This window comes from Chlorocebus sabaeus, chromosome 21 (assembly GCF_047675955.1).
Source record: "Chlorocebus sabaeus isolate Y175 chromosome 21, mChlSab1.0.hap1, whole genome shotgun sequence".
In the NCBI taxonomy this organism is placed as follows: domain Eukaryota; kingdom Metazoa; phylum Chordata; class Mammalia; order Primates; family Cercopithecidae; genus Chlorocebus; species Chlorocebus sabaeus.
This window is the reverse complement of record NC_132924.1, coordinates 21631405-21654766: the sequence shown is the minus strand read 5'-3', so window position 1 is coordinate 21654766 and position 23362 is coordinate 21631405. Positions and strand designations below refer to the sequence as shown.

Genomic DNA, 23362 nt, shown 5'->3' with positions numbered 1-23362 from the left:
TGTAATCCCAGCACTTTGGGAGTCCGTGGTGGGCGGATCACCAGATCAGGAGATCGAGACCATCCTGGCTAACACAGTGAAACCCCGTCTCTACTAAAAATACAAAAAAATTAGCCGGGCATGGTGGCGGGCACCTGTAGTCCCAGCTACTCAGGAGGCTGAGGCAGGAGAATGGCGTGAACCTGAGAGGTGGAGCTTGCAGTGAGCTGAGATGGTGCCACTGTACTCCAGTCTGGGTGACAGAGCGAGACTCCATCTCAAAAAAATAGAAAAAGAAAAAGAAAAGGGGTATATATTTTTAAAGCTCCTATTACATATGGCCAAATTACAGTTTTAACTGTTTTGATTCTTACTAGCATTATATGAGCTTGTCTGTGTTGATGGGTCTTTAAGAAAATAATTAATATAAAAATTTTCCAGATGGTAATTAATTTATCATTTTTAACATTGTAGAATCCTGGCGGGACCTTTTGCTACTATGAATTTAGGAGATCTTGGAGCAGAAGTTATAAAAGTGGAGAGACCAGGTAAAGCTATTACTCTCTTTAAAATATAGAAACAAGCTAATAAATATATTTAAGTAATTCTCTAAATACCCATGTTTAGTGTACCTGTAAGTGGGATAAGGAGAGAATTAAAATGAAATGATTGTCTTTTTCTTCTCCATTTCTTGTTTTCCTGTGAACTAACACTAATGGTATCTTTTTACTCCTTATGTGTGCTCAGTGCTAAGGCTCAAGCCAGTTTCTTCTTTGCACCTGAAGGCTTTTGTTAGAAGCTGAGGCTGGCCACAGTGGTTGACGCCTGTAATCCCAGCACTTTGGGAAGCCGAGGAGGGCAGATCACTTGAGGTCAGGACTTCAAGACCAGCCTGGCCAACATGGTGAAACTTCGTTTCTACTAAAAATACAAAAAAAAAAAAGTAGCCAGGCATGGACCTGTAATCCCAGCTACTTGGGAGGCTGAGGCAGGAGAATCACTTGAACCCGGGAGGTGGAGGTTGCTGTGAGCCTAGGTCATGCCACTGCACTCCAGCCTGGGCAACAGAGCAAGACTCTGCTTCAAAAAAAACAAAGAAGCTGAGATGCAGTGTATAACAATGATGATAAGGACACCTACAGTGCCGGGCAAAGTTCTCAATGCTTTGCCTGTGCTTATTTAATCTTTACAACAACCCTATGGGCTGATGTTATTATTCATAGTTTATAAAGGAGAAGATGGAGACACAGAGATGTTAAGCAACTTATTTAGGGACACACAGGTAATAAGGAATATCCAGACCTTCAGCCATGATTCTGACCTTCCTTAGCCCCAGCCTAGCTTTAGCGTTGAGACTGAGATTACAGTGGGGCTGGCCACCCTCCCTCACTGTGGAATAAAGGGAAGGCCAGGAGAAAGGAAGATAAAAGTGAAGAAATAGGGTAAGGAAGAAGGAGAGAAGGAAAAGGAATCAAAGTCCCTCAAAAAACAACCCAAGGCTGGGCATGGTGACTCATGCCTGCAATCCCAGTACTTTGGGAGGCTGAGGCAGGTGGATCACCTGAGGTTGGCAGTTCGAGACCAGCCTGGCCAACATGGTGAAATCCCGTCTCCACTAAAAATACAAAAATGAGCCAGGCGTGGTGGCAGACACCTGTGGTTCCAGCTACTTGGGAGGCTGAGGCGAAAGAATCTCTTGAACTTGGGAGGTGGAGGTTTCAGTGAGCCAAGATCGTGCCACTGCATTCCAGCCTGGATGACAGAGTGAGACCCTGTCTGAAAAACAAACAGACAAACAAACAAACAGAAAACCTCAAATACTCCAACCTAAGTCATTCTTTTCTATTTCCTTTTTCTTTTTCTTTTTTAGAGACGGCATTTCCCTCTGTCATCCAGGCTGGAGTGCAGTGGTGTGATCATAGCTCACTATAGCCTCCAACTACTGGGCTTGAGCAATTCTCCTGCCTCAGCCTCCTGAATGGGTGGGACTACAGGCATGTGCCACCATGCCCAGCTATAATAATACAATTTTTTTTTTGTGTGTATGTAGAGACAGAGTCTTGCTATATTGCTTGTTCTGGTCTTGAACTCCTGTCTCAGCCTTTCAGAATGTTGGGATTACAGGTGTGACCTACTACTCCTGGCCATTTTTTTCTATTTTCAATAAAAGAAACATTTCCCCATTTTATAATTTTAAAGGTTTTGAAGGAGGAAACACCTAAGCTTAGATCAGTTTTTTGCTTTTATGTTTTCATCTGACATCTTTCCTGTTCTTTCTTCCTCCTTTGTTCACCAAATAAATATATTCTGTGCACACATTTCTCACTTTTATTTGGTATCATCTTAGCAGTTTGGTGTTTAGTTCAAGCTGTTATTGATAAAGTTTCTTAGAAAAGCATCATTATTGGCCGGGCATAGTGGTTCACACCTGTAATCACATTTTGGGAGACTGAGGTGGGCGGATCACCTGAGGTCAGGCTCCAACCTGGCCAACGTGGTGAAACCCCCTTCTCTACTAAAAGAACAAAAATTAGTGGTGCATGATGGCGGATGCCTGTAATCTCTACTTGGGAGACTGAGGCACGAGAATTGCTTGAACCTGGGAGATGGAGGTTGTAGTGAGCTGAGACCATGCCATTGCATCCCAGCCTGGGCAACAAAAGCCACACTCCATCTCAAAAAGGAACGTGTCATTGTTTTGTGCCCTTTCTCTCCAATAAGCACTTAAAGGGCACAGTCCATGTTTTTTAATGTCTGCTATATCATCATATAAACAGCTTGTTTTATTTTATTTTATTTTTGAGACAGATCTCACTCTGTCATCCAGGCTTGAGTGCCATCGTGTAATCATGGCTTACTGTGGCCTCGACCTCCTGGGCTCAATCAATCCTCCTACCTTAGCTGGAACCATAGTTGTGCGCGACCGTGCCTGGCTACTTTTTTTTCTTTGAGATGCAGTCTCGCTCTATGAGCCACCGCACCCGGCCTTATTTTAAAAAAAAAAATATATATATATATATATATATATATATATATATATATATATAAAATATATATTTTATATAAAATATATATATATATAGTTTTTGGTAAAAACAGGGTCTTCCTATATTGCCAAGACTGGTTTTGAACTCTGGGCTCAAACGATCCTTCGACCTCAGCCTCCCAAAGTGCTGACATTACAGGTGTGGGTGAGCCACCACACCTGGCCTATGCAGCTTGTTTTCGAAGTTTTCAAAAATTAGCATTATTATTTATGTTTCAAGATCTGATCCTATGGGTCTTAAACAGAATCCCCAAATCAGTGAGACTGGTCTAGTGGTGAATAATGTGTATGTATCTCTAAGACTCACAGGAGAATGATTTATAATTACATCAACTTAGTAATTGACTGTAAGTGATAACCATATAAAGTAGAATATCTTTTTGTTTGTTTCCTTCTTTTTTAAAATTTTTTAAATTTTATTTTGTCTTTACAGACAGTAGAATACTTGATCTGGAAGATTCAATTTCTTGTTAAGTAGATATTCTTAAGAAGCCAAGGCAATTAGCAGAAGATTCTCTGATGAGCATGAGAAATATCATGTATTAGTATATTTTATTACTTTTTATTATCCCTGCCAGTCTCAGGCGGTAGAAGTGCTCGGCAAGTCCTGCTCCCAGAGATGATGCTTCGTTTATTCATTCAATGATGTTCATCGCTTTTAGTCAGTGTTGGATACATGCGGAAGAATGTTTATTTTCTAGCTCAACATTTGTTTTTTTCTTTAAAGCTTCTAATTTCCATATTGCTATCTGATTTCAACACCGCAGCACTTACAACCATTGGTTTTCTTGCATTTTCCATTCCTATAACACATAGAACATTCAATGTGTTAATAATTTCTCTTGCTATTTCAGTTGGCCACCAGGGTAACATTTGTATTTCTATTAATTTTATAAATTGTTGTTCCCTATATAGTGAGGCCTATTTCTCCTTTGTACTTTTCAGTTTCCACCATGCAAACTAAACTACAACAGATCTTTCTTTGTCTAGGCCTTTATTATGTCTCATCGCCATACACTTGGTATCGGGCTTTGTTCCTAGCAGGTGTTTATTGTCCTTTTTTTTTTTTTTTTTTTTTTTTGTGACAGAGTTTTCACTCTTGTTGCCCAGGCTAGAGTGCAATGGCACGATTTCAGCTCACTGCAACCTCTACCTCCCAGGTTCAAATGATTCTCCTGCCTCGGCCTCCTGAATAGCTGGGATTACAGGCATGTGCCATCACGCCCAGCTAATTTTTTTATTTTTAGTAGAGACGGGGTTTCACCATGTTGACCAGGCTGGTGTCAAACTCCTGACCTCAGGTGATCCACACACCCACATACCTCGGCCTCCCAAAGTGCTGGGGTTACAGGGGTGAGCCACTGCATCTGGCCTATTGTCCTTTTTTTGACCGGTTACTATGACTACTTCTCTTCACCCTCCCAATTAATACATTTTAATATTCATATTATATATTTAATTGTTTTGGGTTTTTGAGATAGTTATTCAACACAGATATGAGAAAAAGTGATTTTCATTAAAAGCAGCTTTGTGGTATTTTCACATTTCAGTAGAAAACTAGTTTCATTTTATATCCACTCTACAGTTCCTCAATTAAATAAAATTTGGTTGTAGTTTTCAGTTCCCTTCCCTTCCCTTCCCTTCCCTTCCCTTCCCTTCCCTTCCTCTCCTTTCCCTTCCCTCCCCTCCCTTCCCCTCCCCTCCCTTCTTCTCCCCTCCCTCCCTCCCTCCCCTCCCTCCCCTCCCTCCCTCCCTCCCCTCCCTCCCCTCCCTTCCTCCCCTCCCTCCCCTCCCTCCATCCCTCCCTCCCCTCCTTCCCCTCCCTCCCCTCCCTTCCCTTCTCTTCCCTTTCTTTCTCTTTCTCTCTCTCTTTTTTCTTTCGCCCTGCCCTGCCCTCCTTCTCTATTTCTTTTCTTTTCTCTTTTCTTTTTTTCCCTCCCTTCCCTTCTCCTCCCCTTTCCTCCTCTTCTCTTCTCTTCTTTTTCTTTTCTTTTCACAGGATCTTGCTCTGTCCCCCAGGCTGGAATGCAGTGGCACACTCCTGGCTCAGTGCAGCATTGACCTCCTGAGCTCAAGTGATTCCCCCATCTCAGTGTCCTAAGTAGCTGGGAATACAGGCATGTGCTACCACACCTGGCTAATTTTTTCACTGTTTGTAGAGACACGGTTTCACCATGTTGCCTAGGCTGTTCTCAAACTCCTGGCCTCAAGTGATCCACCCGCCTTGGCCTCCCAAAGTGTTGGGATTACCAGCATGAGCCACCACGTCTGGCCTGGTTGTAGTTTTCTGATTTAGTATTAGATTATTTTTATTTGTGTAACCAAAGAGCATATTACATTTATGTATACTCCTCTTTTTGTAGAGTTAGCCAGTCAGTGGATGTATCTGTGTGCCTGCAGGGCCAGGCAAGGAACCTAAGTGAGGAAAGTGAGCAGGGAAGTGAGCAAGGATGCAGCTGAAATTTCAGCATCGTCTCCACTAGGGCACACGAGGCCAAGGCTGTTTGTTGGTCTTTTGTTCACTGCTGTGTCTGCTCTACACAGAGCAGTGTCTGTGACATAGTTGGTGCTCAATAAATATTTGTTGAATGAATGAATGTGTCAAAAGGTCATCTAAGAAAGGCAGTGTGAATTTTTAAAGATTTCCAGATTTTGAAATCATGGCAGCTAGTTAAAAACTTTAAGAATTATGTTGGTCAAATAAAACATGTCTCCCAAGCTGCAGGTTTTTCCAGATTATGCCCTTTAACCCATTCATTTCCTGTCACGTGCCATGGACACAGAGCCTTCTGAAACCCCAGTTAAATGAGGAAAGCCTTGTAGGCCTCCAGTTTAGACTCCTGACATTATCTCCGCCTGAGAAATGAGTGCAAATGTCTAAAATAAACTACTGGCCCTGCGCAGTGGGATCACTTTGGGAGGCCTAGGCGGCTGGGTCACTTGAGGTCAGGAGTTCAAGACTAGCCCGGCCAATATTGTGAAACCCTGTCTCTACTAAAAATAAAAAATTAGCCAGGCATGGTGGTGCACACCTGTGTAATCCCAGTTACTATGGAGGCTGATGCAGGAGATGTCATTGGTTTAGCTCCAGTTAGAACTAATGCTTCTTGGCTGGGTGTGGTGACTCACACCTGTAATCCCAGCACTTTGGGAGGCTGAGGCAGGTGGATCATCTGAAGTCAGGAGTTCGAGATGGGCTTGCCAATATGGTGAAACCCCATCTCTAGTAAAAATACAAAAATTAGCAGGGCATGCTGGCGGGTGCCTGTAATCCTAGCTAGTTTTAGCAGTTGATAGTACAATTAAATTATAGTTCTAGAAATTGATAGTACTATTTTTATTTTTTTTCACAGTCACTTAGAAACTACTTTAAATGACTGGGTATAGTGGCTCACACCTGTAATCCCAGCACTTTGGGAAGCCGAAGTGGGTGGATCACCTGAGGCCAGGAGTTTGAGACCAGCCTGGCCAACATGGTGAAACGCTGTCTCTACTAAAAACACAAAAATTAGCCAGGTATGGTGGTGCACATCTGTAATCCCAGCTACTCGGGTAGCTGAGGCAGGAGAATTACCTGAACCCAGGAGGTGGAAGTTGCAGTGAGCAGAGATTATTCCTCTGTACTCCAGTCTGGGCAACAGAGTGAGACTCCATGACTCTATCTCCAAAAAAAAAAAAAAAAAAAAAAAAAAAAAACCCAAAGATTAATAACTCATGTTATTATTTTCAGGAGTTGGAGATGATACACGGACTTGGGGGCCACCTTTTGTTGGGACAGAAAGTACATATTATCTCAGTGTTAACCGAAATAAAAAAGTAAGAATATCATCCCTTTTTGGCTTTTTGTGTGTAATTCTCTTGTAATAGCAAAAATGTTGATATCATTGTGGCTTTTTTTTTGTTCCTTAAAGAAATTAAGATGTAATTAATATTTCAAATAAATTAAACTTCTGTTCATTTACCATTCACTAAGTAGAAACAATGGAGCTTTTTACTACTCTTTCTTACCTACTAAGTAACTTAGAACATTTCATAAGAATTTATAATGGAAATAATTTTATGAAATAGAAAAATCATTTGATTCCTTACATTTGTTATTATTAGGGAATAATTGCCTAACACTTGGTATTATACTTTAAAAACATCTCCTATCATCCTTGTTAGCATATTAATATATCCTCATGGTAAATAGAATCAGTAAAGATGATTTAAATATTTCTTCATGCATAAAATAAATTTAAGAGGATGATCTATGATATGAATGGCTTTCTTGTCAGCAATAAGAAGAACTTTCATGACTGGGCACAGTGGCTCACGCCTGTAATCCCAGCACTTTGGGAGGCCGAGGTGGGCAGATCATGAGGTCAGGAGATTGAGACCATCCTGGCCAATAAGGTGAAACCCCGTCTCTACTAAAAATACAAAAATTAGCTGGGCATGGTGGCGTGTGCCTGTAGTCCCAGCTACTTGGGAGGCTGAGGCATGTGAATCGCTTGAACACGGGACACAGAGGTTGCAGTGAGCCAAGATCGCACCACTGCACTCCAGACTGGGTGATAGAGCAAGACTGCGTCTCAAAAAGTGAAAAAAGAAAAAAAGAAAAACTTTTATGGTAGTATTTTCATATACATGCTTTTTTTTTTTTTTTTTTTACTTTTTATTTTGGATTCAGGGGATACATCATTGCATGTTTGTTATGTGGGTATATTGCATAATGGTAGGGATTGGGGCTTGTATTTTGGTCATCGAAATAATATATATATATATTTTTTTAATTTTTAGAGTATTGCTGTTAATATCAAGGATCCAAAAGGGGTGAAAATCATCAAAGAGGTACAGTACGCTGTATAGAAGGCATCCTACCACCTAGGTTATAATTAGGGATTGAAATATCAGAGCAAAAGTGTTTTAAAACTCAATTTTATGGGTGATCTGTACATTTGCAACAAATACCTTTTAAGTATTTACCTTGATTTGTATACTTCTTTGTAAGTGTAATGTGCTTTAAATTTTTTGTATATTGTGTATCATTATGGTGCTAGCTACTATTGACTGAGCACCAACTCTGTAGCAAATCCTGGGCTTGGGCACTTTGCTCACGTTATCTTCTCTAATCCTCAGATTTTACCTTGTAAATGAAGTATTGAAATCTCATTTACATAAAAGGGAATTGAGTTTCCTGGTGCCTAAGTGATGCTCCAAGTTTACCTAGCTAGTATGGGGAAAGCTGACATTTGGATCTGAGTCACATCACTGGAGAGTCCAAGCTTTCTCTAACCCTTACTCAGATGATCAGTATATCCAGACCTGATCTCAGCATCTTTCTTACAGGAGCTGGAAGGCACAGTGGTTAAATTAAGGATGGATACCTTTGCATGGGATTTGAATCCTGCCTTCTGTGCTTACTGGCTATATGACTTCAGACAGGTTATATAACTTCTTTGTGTCTCAGTTTCTTCATTAGTAAACTGGGTAATAATAGTACCTACTTTCTTTCTTTTTTTTGAAACAGAGTGTTGCTTTTTTGCCTAGGCTGGAGGGCAGTGGCATGATCTCGGCTCACTGCAACCTCCACCTCTTGCGTTCCAGCAATTCTCTTGCCACAGCCTCCAGAGTAGCTGGGATTACAGGTGTGCACCAGCACACCTGGCTAATTTTTGTAATTTTAGTAATGATGGGGTTTCCCCATATTGGCCAGGCTGGTCTTGAACTCCTGACCTCAAGTGATCTGCCTACCTTGGCCTCCCAAAGAGCTGGGATTTACATGTGTGAACCACTGTGCCCAGCCCAATAGTACCTACTCTCTAGGGTTGTTGTTAGAATTGAGTTAGTCTGTGTAAAATGTGTAGATGAATGCTTGCCACATAGTCAGCACTCATGAGTTATTAGCTGTTATTATTTCCTATGTTCCTGATGTTGGATTCATCATGTGGGATAAACCTTGTTTGCCATCTTTGCTAAGGTTTATAGGTGAATCTAATGGATGTACAGTATTCTTCTGTATTTGGGGGACTGGTTCTACTAGAACCTCAACATATACCAAAATCTGTGAATACTTAAGTCCTGCAGTACAGAACTTGTGCAACCTGCTTATATAAAAAATTGGCTCTCAGTGTACATGGGTTTTGCATCCAGTGCATACTGTATTTTCCATCCACGTTTGGTTGAAAAGAATCCACCTAGGGGTGGACTTGCACAGTTCAAACCCCTGTTGTTCAAGGGCCAAGTGTACTTAGGGCTATTTGGTTAGAGAACCAAGTCTTAAACTTATTTATTTATTTAGAGACAGAGTCTTGCTGTGTCCCCCAGGCTGGAGTGCAGTGGCGCGATCTCGGCTCACTGCAACCTCCGCCTCCTGATTTCAAGCAATTCTCTTGTCTCAGCCTGTGGAGTAGCTGGGTCCACAGGCACGTGCCTCCACGCCCGGCTGATTTTTATATTTTTAGTAGAGATGGGGTTTCACCATATTGGTCAGGCTAGTCTCAAACTCCTGACCTCAGGTGATCCACCTGCCTCGGCCTCTCAAAGTGCTGGGATTACAGGCATGAACCACTGCACCTGGCCTCAAACTTTATGTTTTACCCAAACATGAACTTAGCTTCAATTGCTCTTCTGCTGCTTTATGTTCTCTATCTCGGTCATTGAAAGATAATCTTTAATTATTAAGATCAGAATCAGGGACCATCCTTTTTGGTTCTGCTGGATCAATGCAGCCAATTTAGAATTTTCATTAACTAGATGTATTTTGAACCCAAAGCTTGAAAATCATCCTGATCTTACCACCCTGCCTTCCCATATCTTTCCTGTAGCATAACTTAGGTTTGTTTGTTTTTGTTTTTCTTTTGAAACTTGTTTTGATTTTTCTTTTCTTTTTTTTTTTTTTGAGATGGAGTCTCGCTGTGTCACCCAGGCTGGAGTGCAGTGGCGCGATCTCGGCTCACTGCAAGCTCCTCCTCCCAGGTTTACGCTATTCTCCTGCCTCAGCCTCCGAGTAGTTGGGACTACAGGCGCCCGCCACCACGCCCGGCTAGTTTTTTTTTGTATTTTTAGTAGAGACAGGGTTTCACCGTGTTAGCCAGGATGGTCTCGATCTCCTGACCTCGTGATCCACCCGCCTCGGCCTCCCAAAGTGCTGGGATTACAGGCTTGAGCCACCGCGCCCGGCCTTGTTTTGATTTTTCTAAATTGTTCTCCTGGCCTCAAGCAATCCGCATACCTCAGCCACCCAAAATGCTGGGATTACAGGTGTGAACCACCATGGCCAGTCAATTGCTTTTAGGTAGTTATACAATTCATAAGTTATGTATCTTACTTTCTAAAGGAAAAATTATTTTTTCTCTAGTCTTTCTTATTTCTGATATAGATTTCTCTTCTGGCCTTAAGAGTAGCAAAAAAGGCCAGGCATGGTGGCTCACACCTGTAATCCCAGCACTTTGGGAGGCCAAGGTGGGGCGGATCGTGAGGTCAGGAGTTCGAGACCAGCCTGGCCAATATGGTGAAACCCTGTCTGTACTATAAATGCAAAAATTAGCCAGGCGTGGTGATGTGTGCCTGTAGTCCCAGCTACTTGGGAGGCTGAGTCAGGAGAATCACTTGAACCCGGGAGGTGGAGGTTGCAGTGAGCCAAGATCGCACCACTGCACTCCAGCCTGGGTGACAGAGTGAGACTCCATCTCAAAAAAAAAAAAAAAAAAGAAAAAGGATTGCTAATATAATGGGTCTAGTTTATAGAAACAGTTCCAAAGTATTATACAAGTCAATCAGCTGGATACATGAGAGCTTCAAAAAGTATGACTCCTTTGGCAACTAGGCTAACCAAAAACAGGTTGTGTAAAAACTGAAACTCTGCTTAGAAAACCTATATGGAACTTAGTATTATTGTGGTGATATGATTTGATAAATTTTGATCATGTGTTATCCAATATTTCAGACAATTTTCTATGTTAATTAGTTGACAGTCACAATATCATTATTACGGGTGTGTGTTATGGTCAGCATAGCAATGCATGAGTTTTATTTTCCTATGACATTTTGTTATGAAAAATTAAAACATTCAGAAAAGTTGAAAGAATAGTGAACTCTCATTTATCCTATGCCTAGATGAAACAGTATTAGAATTTTGCTATATAGCATGCAGTTTATTTTCTTTTTCTTCCTTTTTTGTTTTTTGAGGTGGAGTTTCGCTCTTGTCTCCCAGGCTGGAGTGCAATGGTGTGATCTCGGCTCATTCCACCCTCTGCCTTCCGTGTTCAAGCAATTCTCCTGTCTCAGCTTTCCGAGCAGCTGGGACTACAGGTGCCCACCACCACGCCTGGCTAATTTTTGTATTTTTTAGTAGAGACAGGGTTTCACCATGTTGGCCAGGCTGGTCCTGAACTCCTGACCTCAGGTAATCTACCTGCCTCAGCCTCCCAAAGTGCTGGGATTGCAGGTGTGAGCTACTGCACCTGGCTAGCCTGCAGTTTATTTTCTTTAGTGCTTGTAGGAGTGCATTTTTTTTTTTTTTTGAGACAGTCCCACTCTGTTGCCCAGGCTGGAGTTCAGTAGCAAGAACTTGCTCACTGCAGCCTCCACCTTCTGGGCTCAAGCAGTCCTCCTGCTTCATCCTTTTGTGTAGCTGGGACTACAGGCATGTGACACCATGCCTGGCTAATTTTTAAATTTTCTGTAGAGATGAGGCCTTGCTATGTTGCCCAGGCTTGTCTCAAACTCCTGACCTCAAGTGATCCACCCCCTCAGCCTCAAAAAGTGTTGGGATTACAGGTGTGAGCTATTGGGCCCAGCCAATTACTGTGATTTTTTTTTTTTTTTTTTTTTGAGATGGAATCTTGCTCTGTTGCCCCAGCCTGGAGTGCAGTGGCACTATCTTGGCTCACTGCAACCTCTATCTCCTGGGTTCAAGTGATTCTCCTGCCTCAGCCTCCCGAGTAGCTGAGACTACAGGCATGTACCACCATGCCCAGTTAATTTTTGTAGTTTTAGTAGAGACAGGGTTTCGCCATATTTGCCAGGCTGGTCTCGAACTCCTAACCTCAAGTGATCTGCCTACCTTGGCCCCCCAGATTGCTGGGATTTACAGGTGTGAGTCACTGTGCCGAGCCAATTAAAAAAATATATAAAAAATATTTTTTATATATATATATATATTTTTTTTTTTTTGAAACAAGGTCTCACTCTGTCACCCAGGCTGGAGTGCAGTGGTGCGATCTCAGCTCATTGTGACCTCTGTCTCCTGGGTTCAAGTGATTCTTGTGCCTCAGCCTCCTGAGTAGCTGGGATTACAGGCATGTGCCATCACACCTGGCTCATTTTTTTGTAATTTTAGTAGAGACAGGGTTTCACCATGTTGACCAGGCTGGTCTTGAACTTCTGACCTCAAATGGTCTGCCTTACTTGGCCTCCCAAAGTGCTGGGACTACAGGTGTGAGCCACTGCACCTGGCTCTTTACAAACATTTTTAAAAGTAGTCGCAATTGAAATTTTGGGAAAAAAAATTAAAATTAAGGTTTACAGTGCTGCATTGTCCTCTAATTCCTGTAACAGTGGTCTGGGCATCACAATCTGGAATTTGTTCCTGACAGTTCCTGGTTTACTGGGCTATAGTTTAGTGGCCTGAAGAAAAAAAACTTTGGTGGTTCATTAAATACATTTAAAACTCTTTGGGAAGAATGCATCTGAAAGGCGTGAAAACATTTCAGAATCCTGTTTACATGCGTTAAGTGCATGTTATAATGAGGAATATTACGTAACAATAGGGATGCTGAGTAGTAAAGACTTTGTATTTAGGTCTGTTTTTGGAGACAAGGTCTAATAGTCTCCCAGACTGGAGTGCAGTGGCACCATCGCAGCTCACTGCAACCTCAACTTGCTGGCTCAAGAGATCCTCCCACCTGAGCCTCCTGAGTAGCTGGGACCATAGGTGTGCACCACCTTGTCTGGCTAATTTTTGTAGAGATGGGATTTTGCCATGTTGCCCAGGCTGGTCTTGAACTCCTGATCTTGAACTCCTGGGCTCAAGCAATCCACCTGCCTTGGCCTCCCAAAGTGCTGAGATTAGAGAAGTGAGCAACCAGACATGACCTATTTAGTTTTCTTGTAAATGTTTTAAAAGGTGTTTTTCATAGATTTAATGTACTTACATTCTAATTTTTCTACCTAATCTTTTGAGAATCTATTTGGACAGACATGTAGTCTAGATATTTATTACATTTAAAGGATGCAGAATCCATTCAATACCATGTACTTACAAAAACTTTAAAAGCCATTATTTTACTGACAGTAATGCTTTAAGTAGTTGACCAGAACTTCTATGTTTATCTAATTTGCTTCATCGGTCCTGTGATTTTTCTGAGCTATTAGAAAGGGAGAATCAATTGTGTAGAATTTAAAATTCTATCATGTGAGGATTTGTTGAGGGGAAGTCTGACTCATGTTCACCTCTTCCATCAGCTCGCAGCTGTTTGTGATGTGTTTGTGGAAAACTATGTCCCTGGCAAACTGTCTGCAATGGGCCTGGGATATGAAGATATAGACAAGATTGCTCCTCACATCATCTATTGTTCCATCACAGGTATTTCAACCCCACATCCTTGTCAGTTAAAAGGTTTTCCAGTTTCTGTGTTTTCTTATTGCTGTAAGAAACCTCTTGCTGGCTTTTTTTTTTTTTTTTTTGGAAGTTATTCTGCTTTCTTTTTTCCCAGGCCATTTAGGTTGCTGAACATTAATTTTTTCTTTTTTGTTTTTTCTTTTTTTTGAGACAAAGTCTCGCTCTGTTGCCAGGCTGGAGTGTAGTGGTGCGATCTCGGCTCACTGCAACCTCTGACTCCCTGGTTCAAGCGATTCTCCTGCCTTAGCCTCCTGAGTAGCTGGAATTACCAGGCACGTGCCACCATGCCTAGCTAATTTTTGTATTTTTAGTAGAGATGGGGTTTCACCATGTTGGCCAGGATGATCTCGATCTCCTGACCTCGTGATCCACTCTCCTCAGCTTCCCAAAGTGCTGGGATTACAGGTGTGAGCCACCGCATCCGGCCTTGGATGCTGAACATTATTAAGGAACATTAATCTAAATGAAAATTTTCATACATTTATTGGCTATTCATATTTTTTCTTTGAATTATCTGCCTATAGTTTTGCTAATTTTTATGTTGATGTTTTACAAATGTTTACAAAGTACTGTTATTAACTCTTACAATTTTTATTTTTCTTTTTTGAGACAGAGTCTCACTCCGTCGCCCAGGCTGGAGTTCAGTGGTGTGATCTCGGCTCACTGCAACCTCTGCCTCCTAAGTTCAAAGGTTTCTCCTGCCTCAGCCTCCCGAGTAGCTGGGATTACAGGTGCCTACCACCACGCCTGGCTGATTTTTGTATTTTTAGTAGAGATGGCTTCACCATATTGGTGAGGCTGGTCTCTAAATCCTAACCTCAAGTGATCCACTAACTTTGGCCTTCCAAAGTGCTAGCATTATAGGCATGAGCCATCACTCCCGGCCCAGAGTTGAAATGTTAATTGACTTTAAGGTAATAACATAGGAGCCCAAGGTATCCCTTCAATATATTCAGAAGCACTAAGCCAAGAGAAGGAAAAGAGTGGCATAAAGTCTTCCGATTATTCAGACCTTGCCAGTGAACTGCTTATATATGCATGTATTTGTATGTTTAGGCTAAAGGGAAAAAGTCAGTGTTACTTAGTTTTCTATATAAGTACTTAACTCTTAATTAGGGATGCAATAGAGAAAAGTGACTCATAACATAAAATGTTATATTAATAGTTTGCATCAGAAAAATTCCTAGTATTATAAGTTTTTACTCAGTCATCCACCAAATATTTACTGCAAACCTATGATCTTCCAGGCAGTAGACTCCGATTCTGGAATATAGGAGTGATAAAAATCCATCTGCGCTCTCTAGAGCATTTGTATTCTAGATTAGGGTGATAGATAGTAAATAAATAAGCACTTTTATTTTTGTTTTTGATAATTGAGTCTGGTAGTTGGCAAGGGGGTGGGGTGAGGATAAGTTATTTCATACTGGTAGGTGAGAGAATGCTCTACCCACATGGTGACATTTGAGTAGAGACCTGCATCAGGTAAAGGAGTAATTTTTTTGTGTTTTTCATAGAGATGGAGTTTTGCCATGTTGGCCTGGCTGTTCTTGAACTCCTGGCCTTATGTGATTGGCCTACCTCGGCTTCCGAAAGTATTGAGATTATAGGCGTGAGCTACCATGCCTGGCCAGAAGTGTTTATTTTCATAGGCAATTTATACTTAAAAACATAGATCGTTTAAGCAGAAAGGCATATAGCATATGTAGGTTGGAATTACTTGCATTTCTTTTTTTTTTTTTTTTTGAGACTGAGTCTCGCTTTGTCCCCCAGACTGGAGTGCAGTGGCACCATCTTGGCTCACTGCGATCTCTGCCTCCCCAGTTCCAGCAATTCTCCTGCCACAGCCTCCTGAGTAGCTGTGATTACAGGTGCGCACCACCATGCCTGGCTAATTTTTGTATTTTTAGTAGAAATGCGATTTCACCATGTTGGTCAGGCTGGTCTCGAACTCCTGACCTCATGATCCACCTGCCTTGGCCTCCCAAAGTGCTGGGATTATAGGCATGAGCCACCGTGCCCGGCCTTTATTTTATTTTTTGAGGCAGAGTCTTGCTCTGTCACCCAGGCTGGAGTGCACTGGGGCAATCTCAGCTCAGTGCAACCTCTGCCTCCCAGGTTCAGGCAATTCTTATGCCTCAGCCTCCAGAGTAGCTGAGGTTACAGGTGTGCACCACCTTGCCTGGCTAATTTTTGTATTTTGGGTAGAGAGGGGATTTCACCATGTTGGCCAGCTGGTCTGTAACTCTTGACCTCAAGTGATTCACCTGGCTCGGCCTCTCAAAGTTCTGGGATTACTGGCATGAGCCACTGCACTTGACCTCTATCTCGTTTTTTACTTCCTCTTTACTTGCCAGTTTCCCTCACGCCATTGAAGGTTGTTATTCTATTCCCAGTTCCACATGTAATGCAGAGCACATGATAGGGGTTCTACAGCCAACAGCAATTTTTTTTTTGGGACAGAGTCTCACCCTGTTACCCAGGCTGGAGTGCAGTGGGGTGATCTCCACTCACTGCAACCTCTGCCTCCCGCGTTCAAGCGATTCTCCAGCCTCAGCCTCTTGAGTAGCTGGATTACAGGCGCCCGCCACCACGCCTGGCAATTTTTTGTATTTTTAGTAGAGACGGGGTTTCACTATGTTGGCCAGGCTGGTCTTGAACTCCTGACCTCATGATCCATCTACCTTGGCCTCCCAAAGTGCTGGGATTACAGACGTGAGCCACCGCACCTGGCTAATTTTTTTGTTTTTTTTTGAGATGGAGTGTCACTCTGTTGCCCAGCTGGAGTGCAGTGGTGCAGTCTTGGCTCACTGCAACCTCCACCCCCTAGGTTCAAGCGATTCTTCTGCCTCAGCCTCCCGAGTAGCTGGGATTCTAGGCACCCGCCACTATGCCCAGCTAATTTTTGCATTTTTAGTAGAGACAGGGTTTCTCCATGTTGGCCAGGCTGGTCAACAGCAGTTTTTGAATCAGTGAATGAGTAATCAGAACTTGACTAAAGAGTTGCAATTTTTCCTGCATTCTACTTTTCAGAGATAGGGATAAGTAGTAAATAGTATGCTTATATTTTCCAAAGAAACTTTCAGAGAATAGCCGGGGGTTAGTACATACTTAGCTTTATCTGTGATTTCTTCTATAGCTTATCCATGGCACTACATAATGATCATTGCTTTAAGATACCAAAAGAGCCTATACCATGAAGCAAATATTCTATTATTGTCATAGATCACTGTGCCTTAGGTCTTTTCCTAAGCTAGGAAAAGGAACTGGTGCACTTAGAGATTTTAAAAAGGAACTAAGCAAAAGCTTTACTCATTATTCAGTAAGTTTATCTTAAAATAGATATCTGAAAATATTTTTTTACTGTAAAAAGCTTCAAAATATTTTGTTTTTTTTCTTTGAGATGAGGTCTTATTCTATCACCCAGGCTGGAGTGCAGTGTCATGATCATAGCTCACTGCAGCTTCTAACTTGGGGACTCAAGCAGTTATTCTGCTTCTGCCTTCCAAGTAGCTGGGACTACAGGTGTGCACCTCCACGCCTGGCTAAATTTTTAATTAGAAAAGTTTTTTTTTGTAGAGATGGGGTTTTGCCATGTTGCTCAGTCTGGTCTAGAACTCCTGGGCTCAAGTGATCCTCCTGCCTCAGCCTCCCAAAGTGCTGGCATTATAGGTGTGAGCCACCATGCCCGACCTATTATCTGTTGTTTTAAAAAATATTCATAAAAAATAAAATACTGTAATTTCTATGCATTCAGGTTAGTGGAGTTATTATAATAATTTGCTTTTCACAGTGTAATTATCAATATGGTGATATTGTAATTGCCCAATGGATTCACCTTGCCTGCTGCCTCAACAGAGCTGATTTATCAAGACAGGGTACTTGCAATAGAGGAAGAGTTAATTCACACAGAGCGAGCTGTGTGGGAGACTGGAATTTTATTATTACTCAGGTCAGTCTCCCGAGCATTCAGGGATCAGAGTTTTTAAGGATGATTTGGTGGGTAGGGGAAGGCCGGTGAGTCGAGAGTGCTGATTGGTTGGGTCAGAGATGAGATCATAGGGAGTTGACGCTGTCCTCTTGTAAGGAGTCAGATCTGGGTGGGGACCACAGATCACATGAGCCAGTTTATCAATCTGGGTGGTGCCAGCTGATTCATCAAGTGCAGGGTCTGCAAAATATCTCAAGCACTGATCTTAGGAGCAGTTTAAGGAGGGTCAGAATCTTGTAGCCTCCAGCCGCATGACTCTTAAACCATAATTTCTAATTGTGTAGCTAATTTGTTAGTCCTATAAAGGCAGCCTAGTCCCCAGGCAAGAAGGAGGTTTGTTTTGGGAAAGGGCTATTACCGTCTTTGTTTTATTTTATTTTATTTTATTTTTGAGACGGAGTTTTGCTCTTGTTGCCAAGGCTAGAGTGCAATGGCGCAATCTCGGCTCACTGCAATCTCTGCCTCCCGGGTTCACGTGATTCTCTTGCCTCAGCTTCCTGAGTAGCTGGGATTACAGGCATGCACCACCACGCCTGGCTAATTTTTTTGTATTTTTAGTAGCGACGGGGTTTCTCTGTGTTGGTCAGGCTGGTCTGGAACTCCTGAACTCAGGTGGTCCACCCGCCTCCGCCTCCCAAATTGTTGGGATTACAGGTGTGAGCCACCGTGCCCAGCCTTTGTTTTAAACTCTAAACCATAAACTAAATTCCTCCCAAAGTTAGTTCAGCTTATGCCCAGGAATGTATAAGGGCAGCTTGGAGGTGTGTTAAGAAGCAAGATAGAGCTGGTTGGGTCAGATCTCTTTCACCATCTCAGTTACAATTTTTCAATGGCGGTTTCAGTATCTTCATATAAAGTAAGCTGCAGGCTGGGCGCAGTGGCTCACGCCTGTAATCCCAACACTTTGGGAGGCCGAGGTGGGTGGATTACCTATGGTCAGGAGTTTGAGATCAGCCTGACCAATATGGTGAAACCCTGTCTCTACTAAAAATACAAAAATTAGCCTGGTTTGGTGGCATGTGCCTGTAGTGCCAGCTACTCAGGAGGCTGAGATGGGAGAATTGCTTCAGCCTGGGAGGCAGACGGCATCACTGCACTCCAGCCTGGGCGACAGAGTGAGACTCAGTCTCAAAAAAAAAAAAAAAAAAAAAAAATTAAAGAAATAAAGTAAGCTGCAATGTTAGGCTGGTTGTCATTTTAGATGGGAAAAAGAGCTGTAGTGATTGATTGATTGATTGATTGATTGATTGATTTGGAGGCAGGGTCTCCCTGTGTTCCTCAGGCTGGAATACTTTGGTACAATCTCCGCTCACTGCAACCTCCACCTCCTAGGTTCAGGTGAGTCTCCTGCCTCAGCCACCCGAGTAGATGGGATTACAGGCGTGCACCACCATGCCTGGCTAATTTTTGTATTTTTAGTAGAGACGGGGTTTCACCATGTTGGCCAGTCCGGTCTGGAACTCCTGATCTTAAGTGATCCACCCACCTCGGCCTCCCAAAGTGTTGGGATTACACGTGTGAGCCACTGTGCCCAGCTCTGATGATTAACTTCTGTACTGAATGACAGATTCTATACATGGTAGATGATTCTTGGCCACTAGATCTCACTTTTTAAAATGTGCTGTTCAATAGATCCATAATCATATTTTTATTTTTCTGTCTAAACAATAATATTTATATGTGTGACAGAGTGAGGGAGATATTTTTTTCCATTAGAATCCTGTAATCTAATGAAATGTTGAGATTTAAAATGTTAATATAGGTAAATTATTTTCTGAATGATCATATTACCATAAAAGTGCTGCATAACCAACAAATGCAAAATGCTATATGACAATAAGCATTTATTTTTGTTTCCCATGTCTGTGGTTGGCTGGGATTCAGTTGATACAGACTGGTTAGGTTTGGCTCCAAGTTGTGGGTTGGGGGACTGGTATGTTCTGCATGTCTGTCATCCTCCTTGGACCAGTGGCCACCAAATGCATCTCCCCTTATAGGGAAAGGTGGAGTGCAAGAGAACAAGCCCATTTTCATCAGTGTGTTTAAAGCTTCTGCTCCCAGTGCATCTGCTAACAAGTGGAATATTTGTCAAAGCAAGTCACATGGCCAAGTCCGATACCAATGGGTGGTGAAATACATTCTGTTTCAGAGGGAGGAACTACAAAGTCGCATGGCATAGGGCGTGGGTTTCGAGCAGGATGACAGTTGAGAATAATAATGCATTTTATCACATCATCGAGTCAAATAAAATTCTAGTCTACTTGGGAAGCCCACACTTCCTAATGATTCACATTCATAACCAACGGGTTAGGGTCAAAAGTTCTTCTGGGCCTTGACTTAATGATTGGAGAGTGTCTAAGTTATCTTACAGTTCTCAAATTCTGTATTAACGTTTTAGTATGGCAAATGGCATTGGAGATAGATTATATAATTCAGTAGTTCTCAGATAACGAAGAATGGTTCTATCATGTGCTTTTTAGTGATATAATGGAGGAACGAGAGGGGGATAGGCAGATATGTATAGTCCGAAAACATACCTCTCATTATTCTATAATCTCCTCATTCTCACCTCCCGACAATTATTGGAATAACATCTATATACTCAGTTCTTCTTTATTTCCTGATAATGAAACAGATCCAGACCTAAGGTCACACAGCTATTTAATAGCAGATGGGTTTAAAACAGGTTTCTTGACTTAGTAGTAAGTGCCTTTATGCTTTTCAAGACATATCAATAAGTAATGACATAGATTTTGTAATTTGGCGACACTGAACAGCGCTACTTGAGAATAATATATTTTTGCCATTTTCCTTTTTTTTGTTTTTTGAGATGGAGTCTCGCTCTGTTGCCCAGGCTGGAGTGCAGTGGCACGACCTTACCTCACTGCAAGTTCTGCCTCTCGGGTTCACGCCATTCTCTTGCCTCAGCCTCCCGAGTAGCTGGACTACAGGCACCTGCCACCACGCCCGGCTAATGTTTTGCATTTTTACTAGAGACGGGGTTTCACCGTGTTAGCCAGGATGGTCTTGATCTCCTGACCTTGTGATCCACCCACCTGGGCCTCCCAAAGTGCTGGTATTACAGGCGTGAGCCACTGCGCCTGGCCTATTTTTGCCATTTTCTTTCACTTGTTGTTAATTTTATTGGCAATGATGGAAGTCATGAACAAATTTATTAGTCAGGGAGTCTAAATTTCAACAGATTCTTCCGGAAGCCAAAGCCATTCGTGAGTCGTGAGTTTGTGTGCATAAACAGCAAGGTTCATCTCTTTTTTTAAAATTTGATTTTCTTGGCCGGGTGCGGTGACTCACACCTGTAATCCCAGCACTTTGGGAGGCCAAGGCGGGCAGATTACCTGAGGTAAGGAGTTCGAAACCAGCCTGACTAACATGATGAAACCCCGTCTCTACTAAAAATACAAAAATTAACTGGGTATGGTGGTGGGTGACTATAATCCCAGCTACTTGGGAGGCTGAGGCAGGAGAATTGCATGAACCTGGAGGCGGAGGTTACAGTGAGCCGAAATCATGCCATTGCATTCCAGCCTGGGTGATAGAGTGAGACTTCATCTCAAAAAAAAAAAAAAGGTTTGATTTTCTTGGTAATCAGTGTGTGTGTGTGTGTGTGTGTGTGTGTGTGTGTGTTTTATAAGACTGATTACATCAGTCTAAAGTTGCACATGTTATGATTGAGATCCTAGACTTTCCTGATGTTTCCCAGTGGTATTGCTGTCTTGTCAGTGCTGTCCAAGCCCAAATAGTTTGTTCTCACTCACATGTTGGCCTTACTGCTGATGACAGTAATCTTAGAATGGCTGGGAGATTGACTTTAATGCACTCTGACAGTTGTGTGGTTGAAATTGCCTCAGTCTGTGAAATCTGGTCTGCAGGACAAAAATGCTAGAGTGATCACAAGGGAGGAAGGACCTGATTATTTTTATTAGCACGGTCCTCTTATCATTTCAGAGGGAGCTGAGTATGCACATTAGGGGGCAGTGTTTAAACAGCTATTATTCACCAGGAATTATTTTTGTAAAAAGGGCAGTGTTTCCTGTGTACCTCTGGGTAGGAAGACTCTCTGAAGGACATATTTATATTTGTGAAGTGACCACTCTATATTTCTCTATACTTTTAGAAGTACAGTGGTATTTCCCCTAACAATTTAAGTTGTACCTTCTTTCCTTTGTATCTTCTGAACATGTTATTAATTATGAAAATTTAGCAGTAGGAATCCTCTCCACTACATTTTAAAATGTTATTTCTTCTCTTCTTGTTAACTTCATTACTCTTTCTTTCTGGAAGGATAAACATTTCATTATATTGTTGACTAGACTGAGTTTGTAGTGGGAACACTGTATATGTCATTTAATGAAGTTTCCTTTTTTTTTTTTTTTTTTAAAGGAAGAGGGTTTGAAAAGTGCCTTTTTGATTTTTGTGAATTCCTCAGGGACATTTCCTTAATCTCCATTTATATAGCATTACATAGAGGTAAAATCATACAAAATATGTGTGTTTAAAATATGAAGACATACAAGGTAATGAATAGTACAAAATTCAAGAGAATGATTAACTCTGGGGAATGGGGAGGGAGGATGTGGGACAGGGAAGAGAGACACAGAATTTCACTTATATTCGCAAAATAAGCTGACTGGCTGGTACATGAGTATTTGTCGTTCTGTATTTTATGATTAAGTAAGAATAAAAGATTCAGAAATGCCCACATAGCTCCCCTCCTTTTTTCTTTCCTTTCTTCCCTTCCCTACCCCAAAACAACTATTTCTTGAGCTTCTATATACTCTTGGCTGTGTTGAGTGTTTGGGGCAAACAATGTAGACATTGTCCTTGCATTTTTAAGGAGCTGACAGCCTAGGTCAGAGACATTCTATAAACAAGTTAAAACATATAATAAATATGGCATGTATTAGCAAACTACACTATTATGAAAGAATGAAATAGTACTGTGGTGGAGATTAATAGAGGAGGGGTGGCATCTTGTAAATGGGCTTGTCAGGGAAGGCTCTTTTGGGGATGTAACATTTAAGAGACCTGAAGGATGACAAGGAGCCAGCCATGTAATGAGCAAGGGGAGAAGTGATTCACGCAGAGAGAATACCATGTGCAAAGTCTCCGTGGCAGGAAAGATCTAGATGCCTTTAAGGGTCTAAGAGAAAGCCAATGTGTTTGGAACACTATAAACTGGAGCAGTATGCTTGAGAAGATACTGCAGAGGTGTGCAGGGGCTGTGGCATGCTAGGAGGGATCTGAGCAGTGGAGGGGTAGGATCATAATCTTTAAAAGAGGTAGGATTTTTCAGTAGAATGCAGATTTAAAAAAAAGAGGTAGAATTCAATTCCTGGTTGACTGACTTCATTATAGGCACTGGAGATTGACATGGGGCTCATGTTTCACAGAGTAGCTATAAAGATAATTTTTTAAGGATTATTAAAGGCCCTCATAGTGTTTCAGAGGCAATAGCAGAGAATGGTGAGCCCAAATGGATGAGGCAAATTATTTAGCAACTGCATTCTACATTCATATCACAGCAACGAGAATACAAAACAAAACACTGCTGCAGTTGGATTCTTACGGCATGAGTTAGTCTGTGTGTGTGTGTTCTTATTTTCGGCATATTCACCACATAACCATAGCTTTAAAAAAAGATAGAATAATTAGAATAAGATCTGCAAATCCATACTGCAAATTCATAGCTGTTTTGAAGGTGAGAAAAGACATTGAGACTAGA

The 23362-nt window shown here is 41.8% G+C and overlaps 1 protein-coding gene across 6 annotated transcripts in view; it reads left to right on the top strand.

The window, feature by feature from the left end:
- Positions 1–23362, top strand: part of SUGCT (succinyl-CoA:glutarate-CoA transferase) — a 747336-nt gene that overhangs the window by 45141 nt on the left and 678833 nt on the right. For all 6 annotated transcript variants that reach the window (XM_073008940.1, XM_073008939.1, XM_073008938.1 and 3 more), the window contains 4 exons: positions 454–527; positions 6756–6841; positions 7808–7858; positions 13475–13595. In XM_073008940.1, the coding sequence (XP_072865041.1) occupies positions 454–527; positions 6756–6841; positions 7808–7858; positions 13475–13595 (332 nt within the window). The remainder of the gene's footprint in view (positions 1–453; positions 528–6755; positions 6842–7807; positions 7859–13474; positions 13596–23362) is intronic.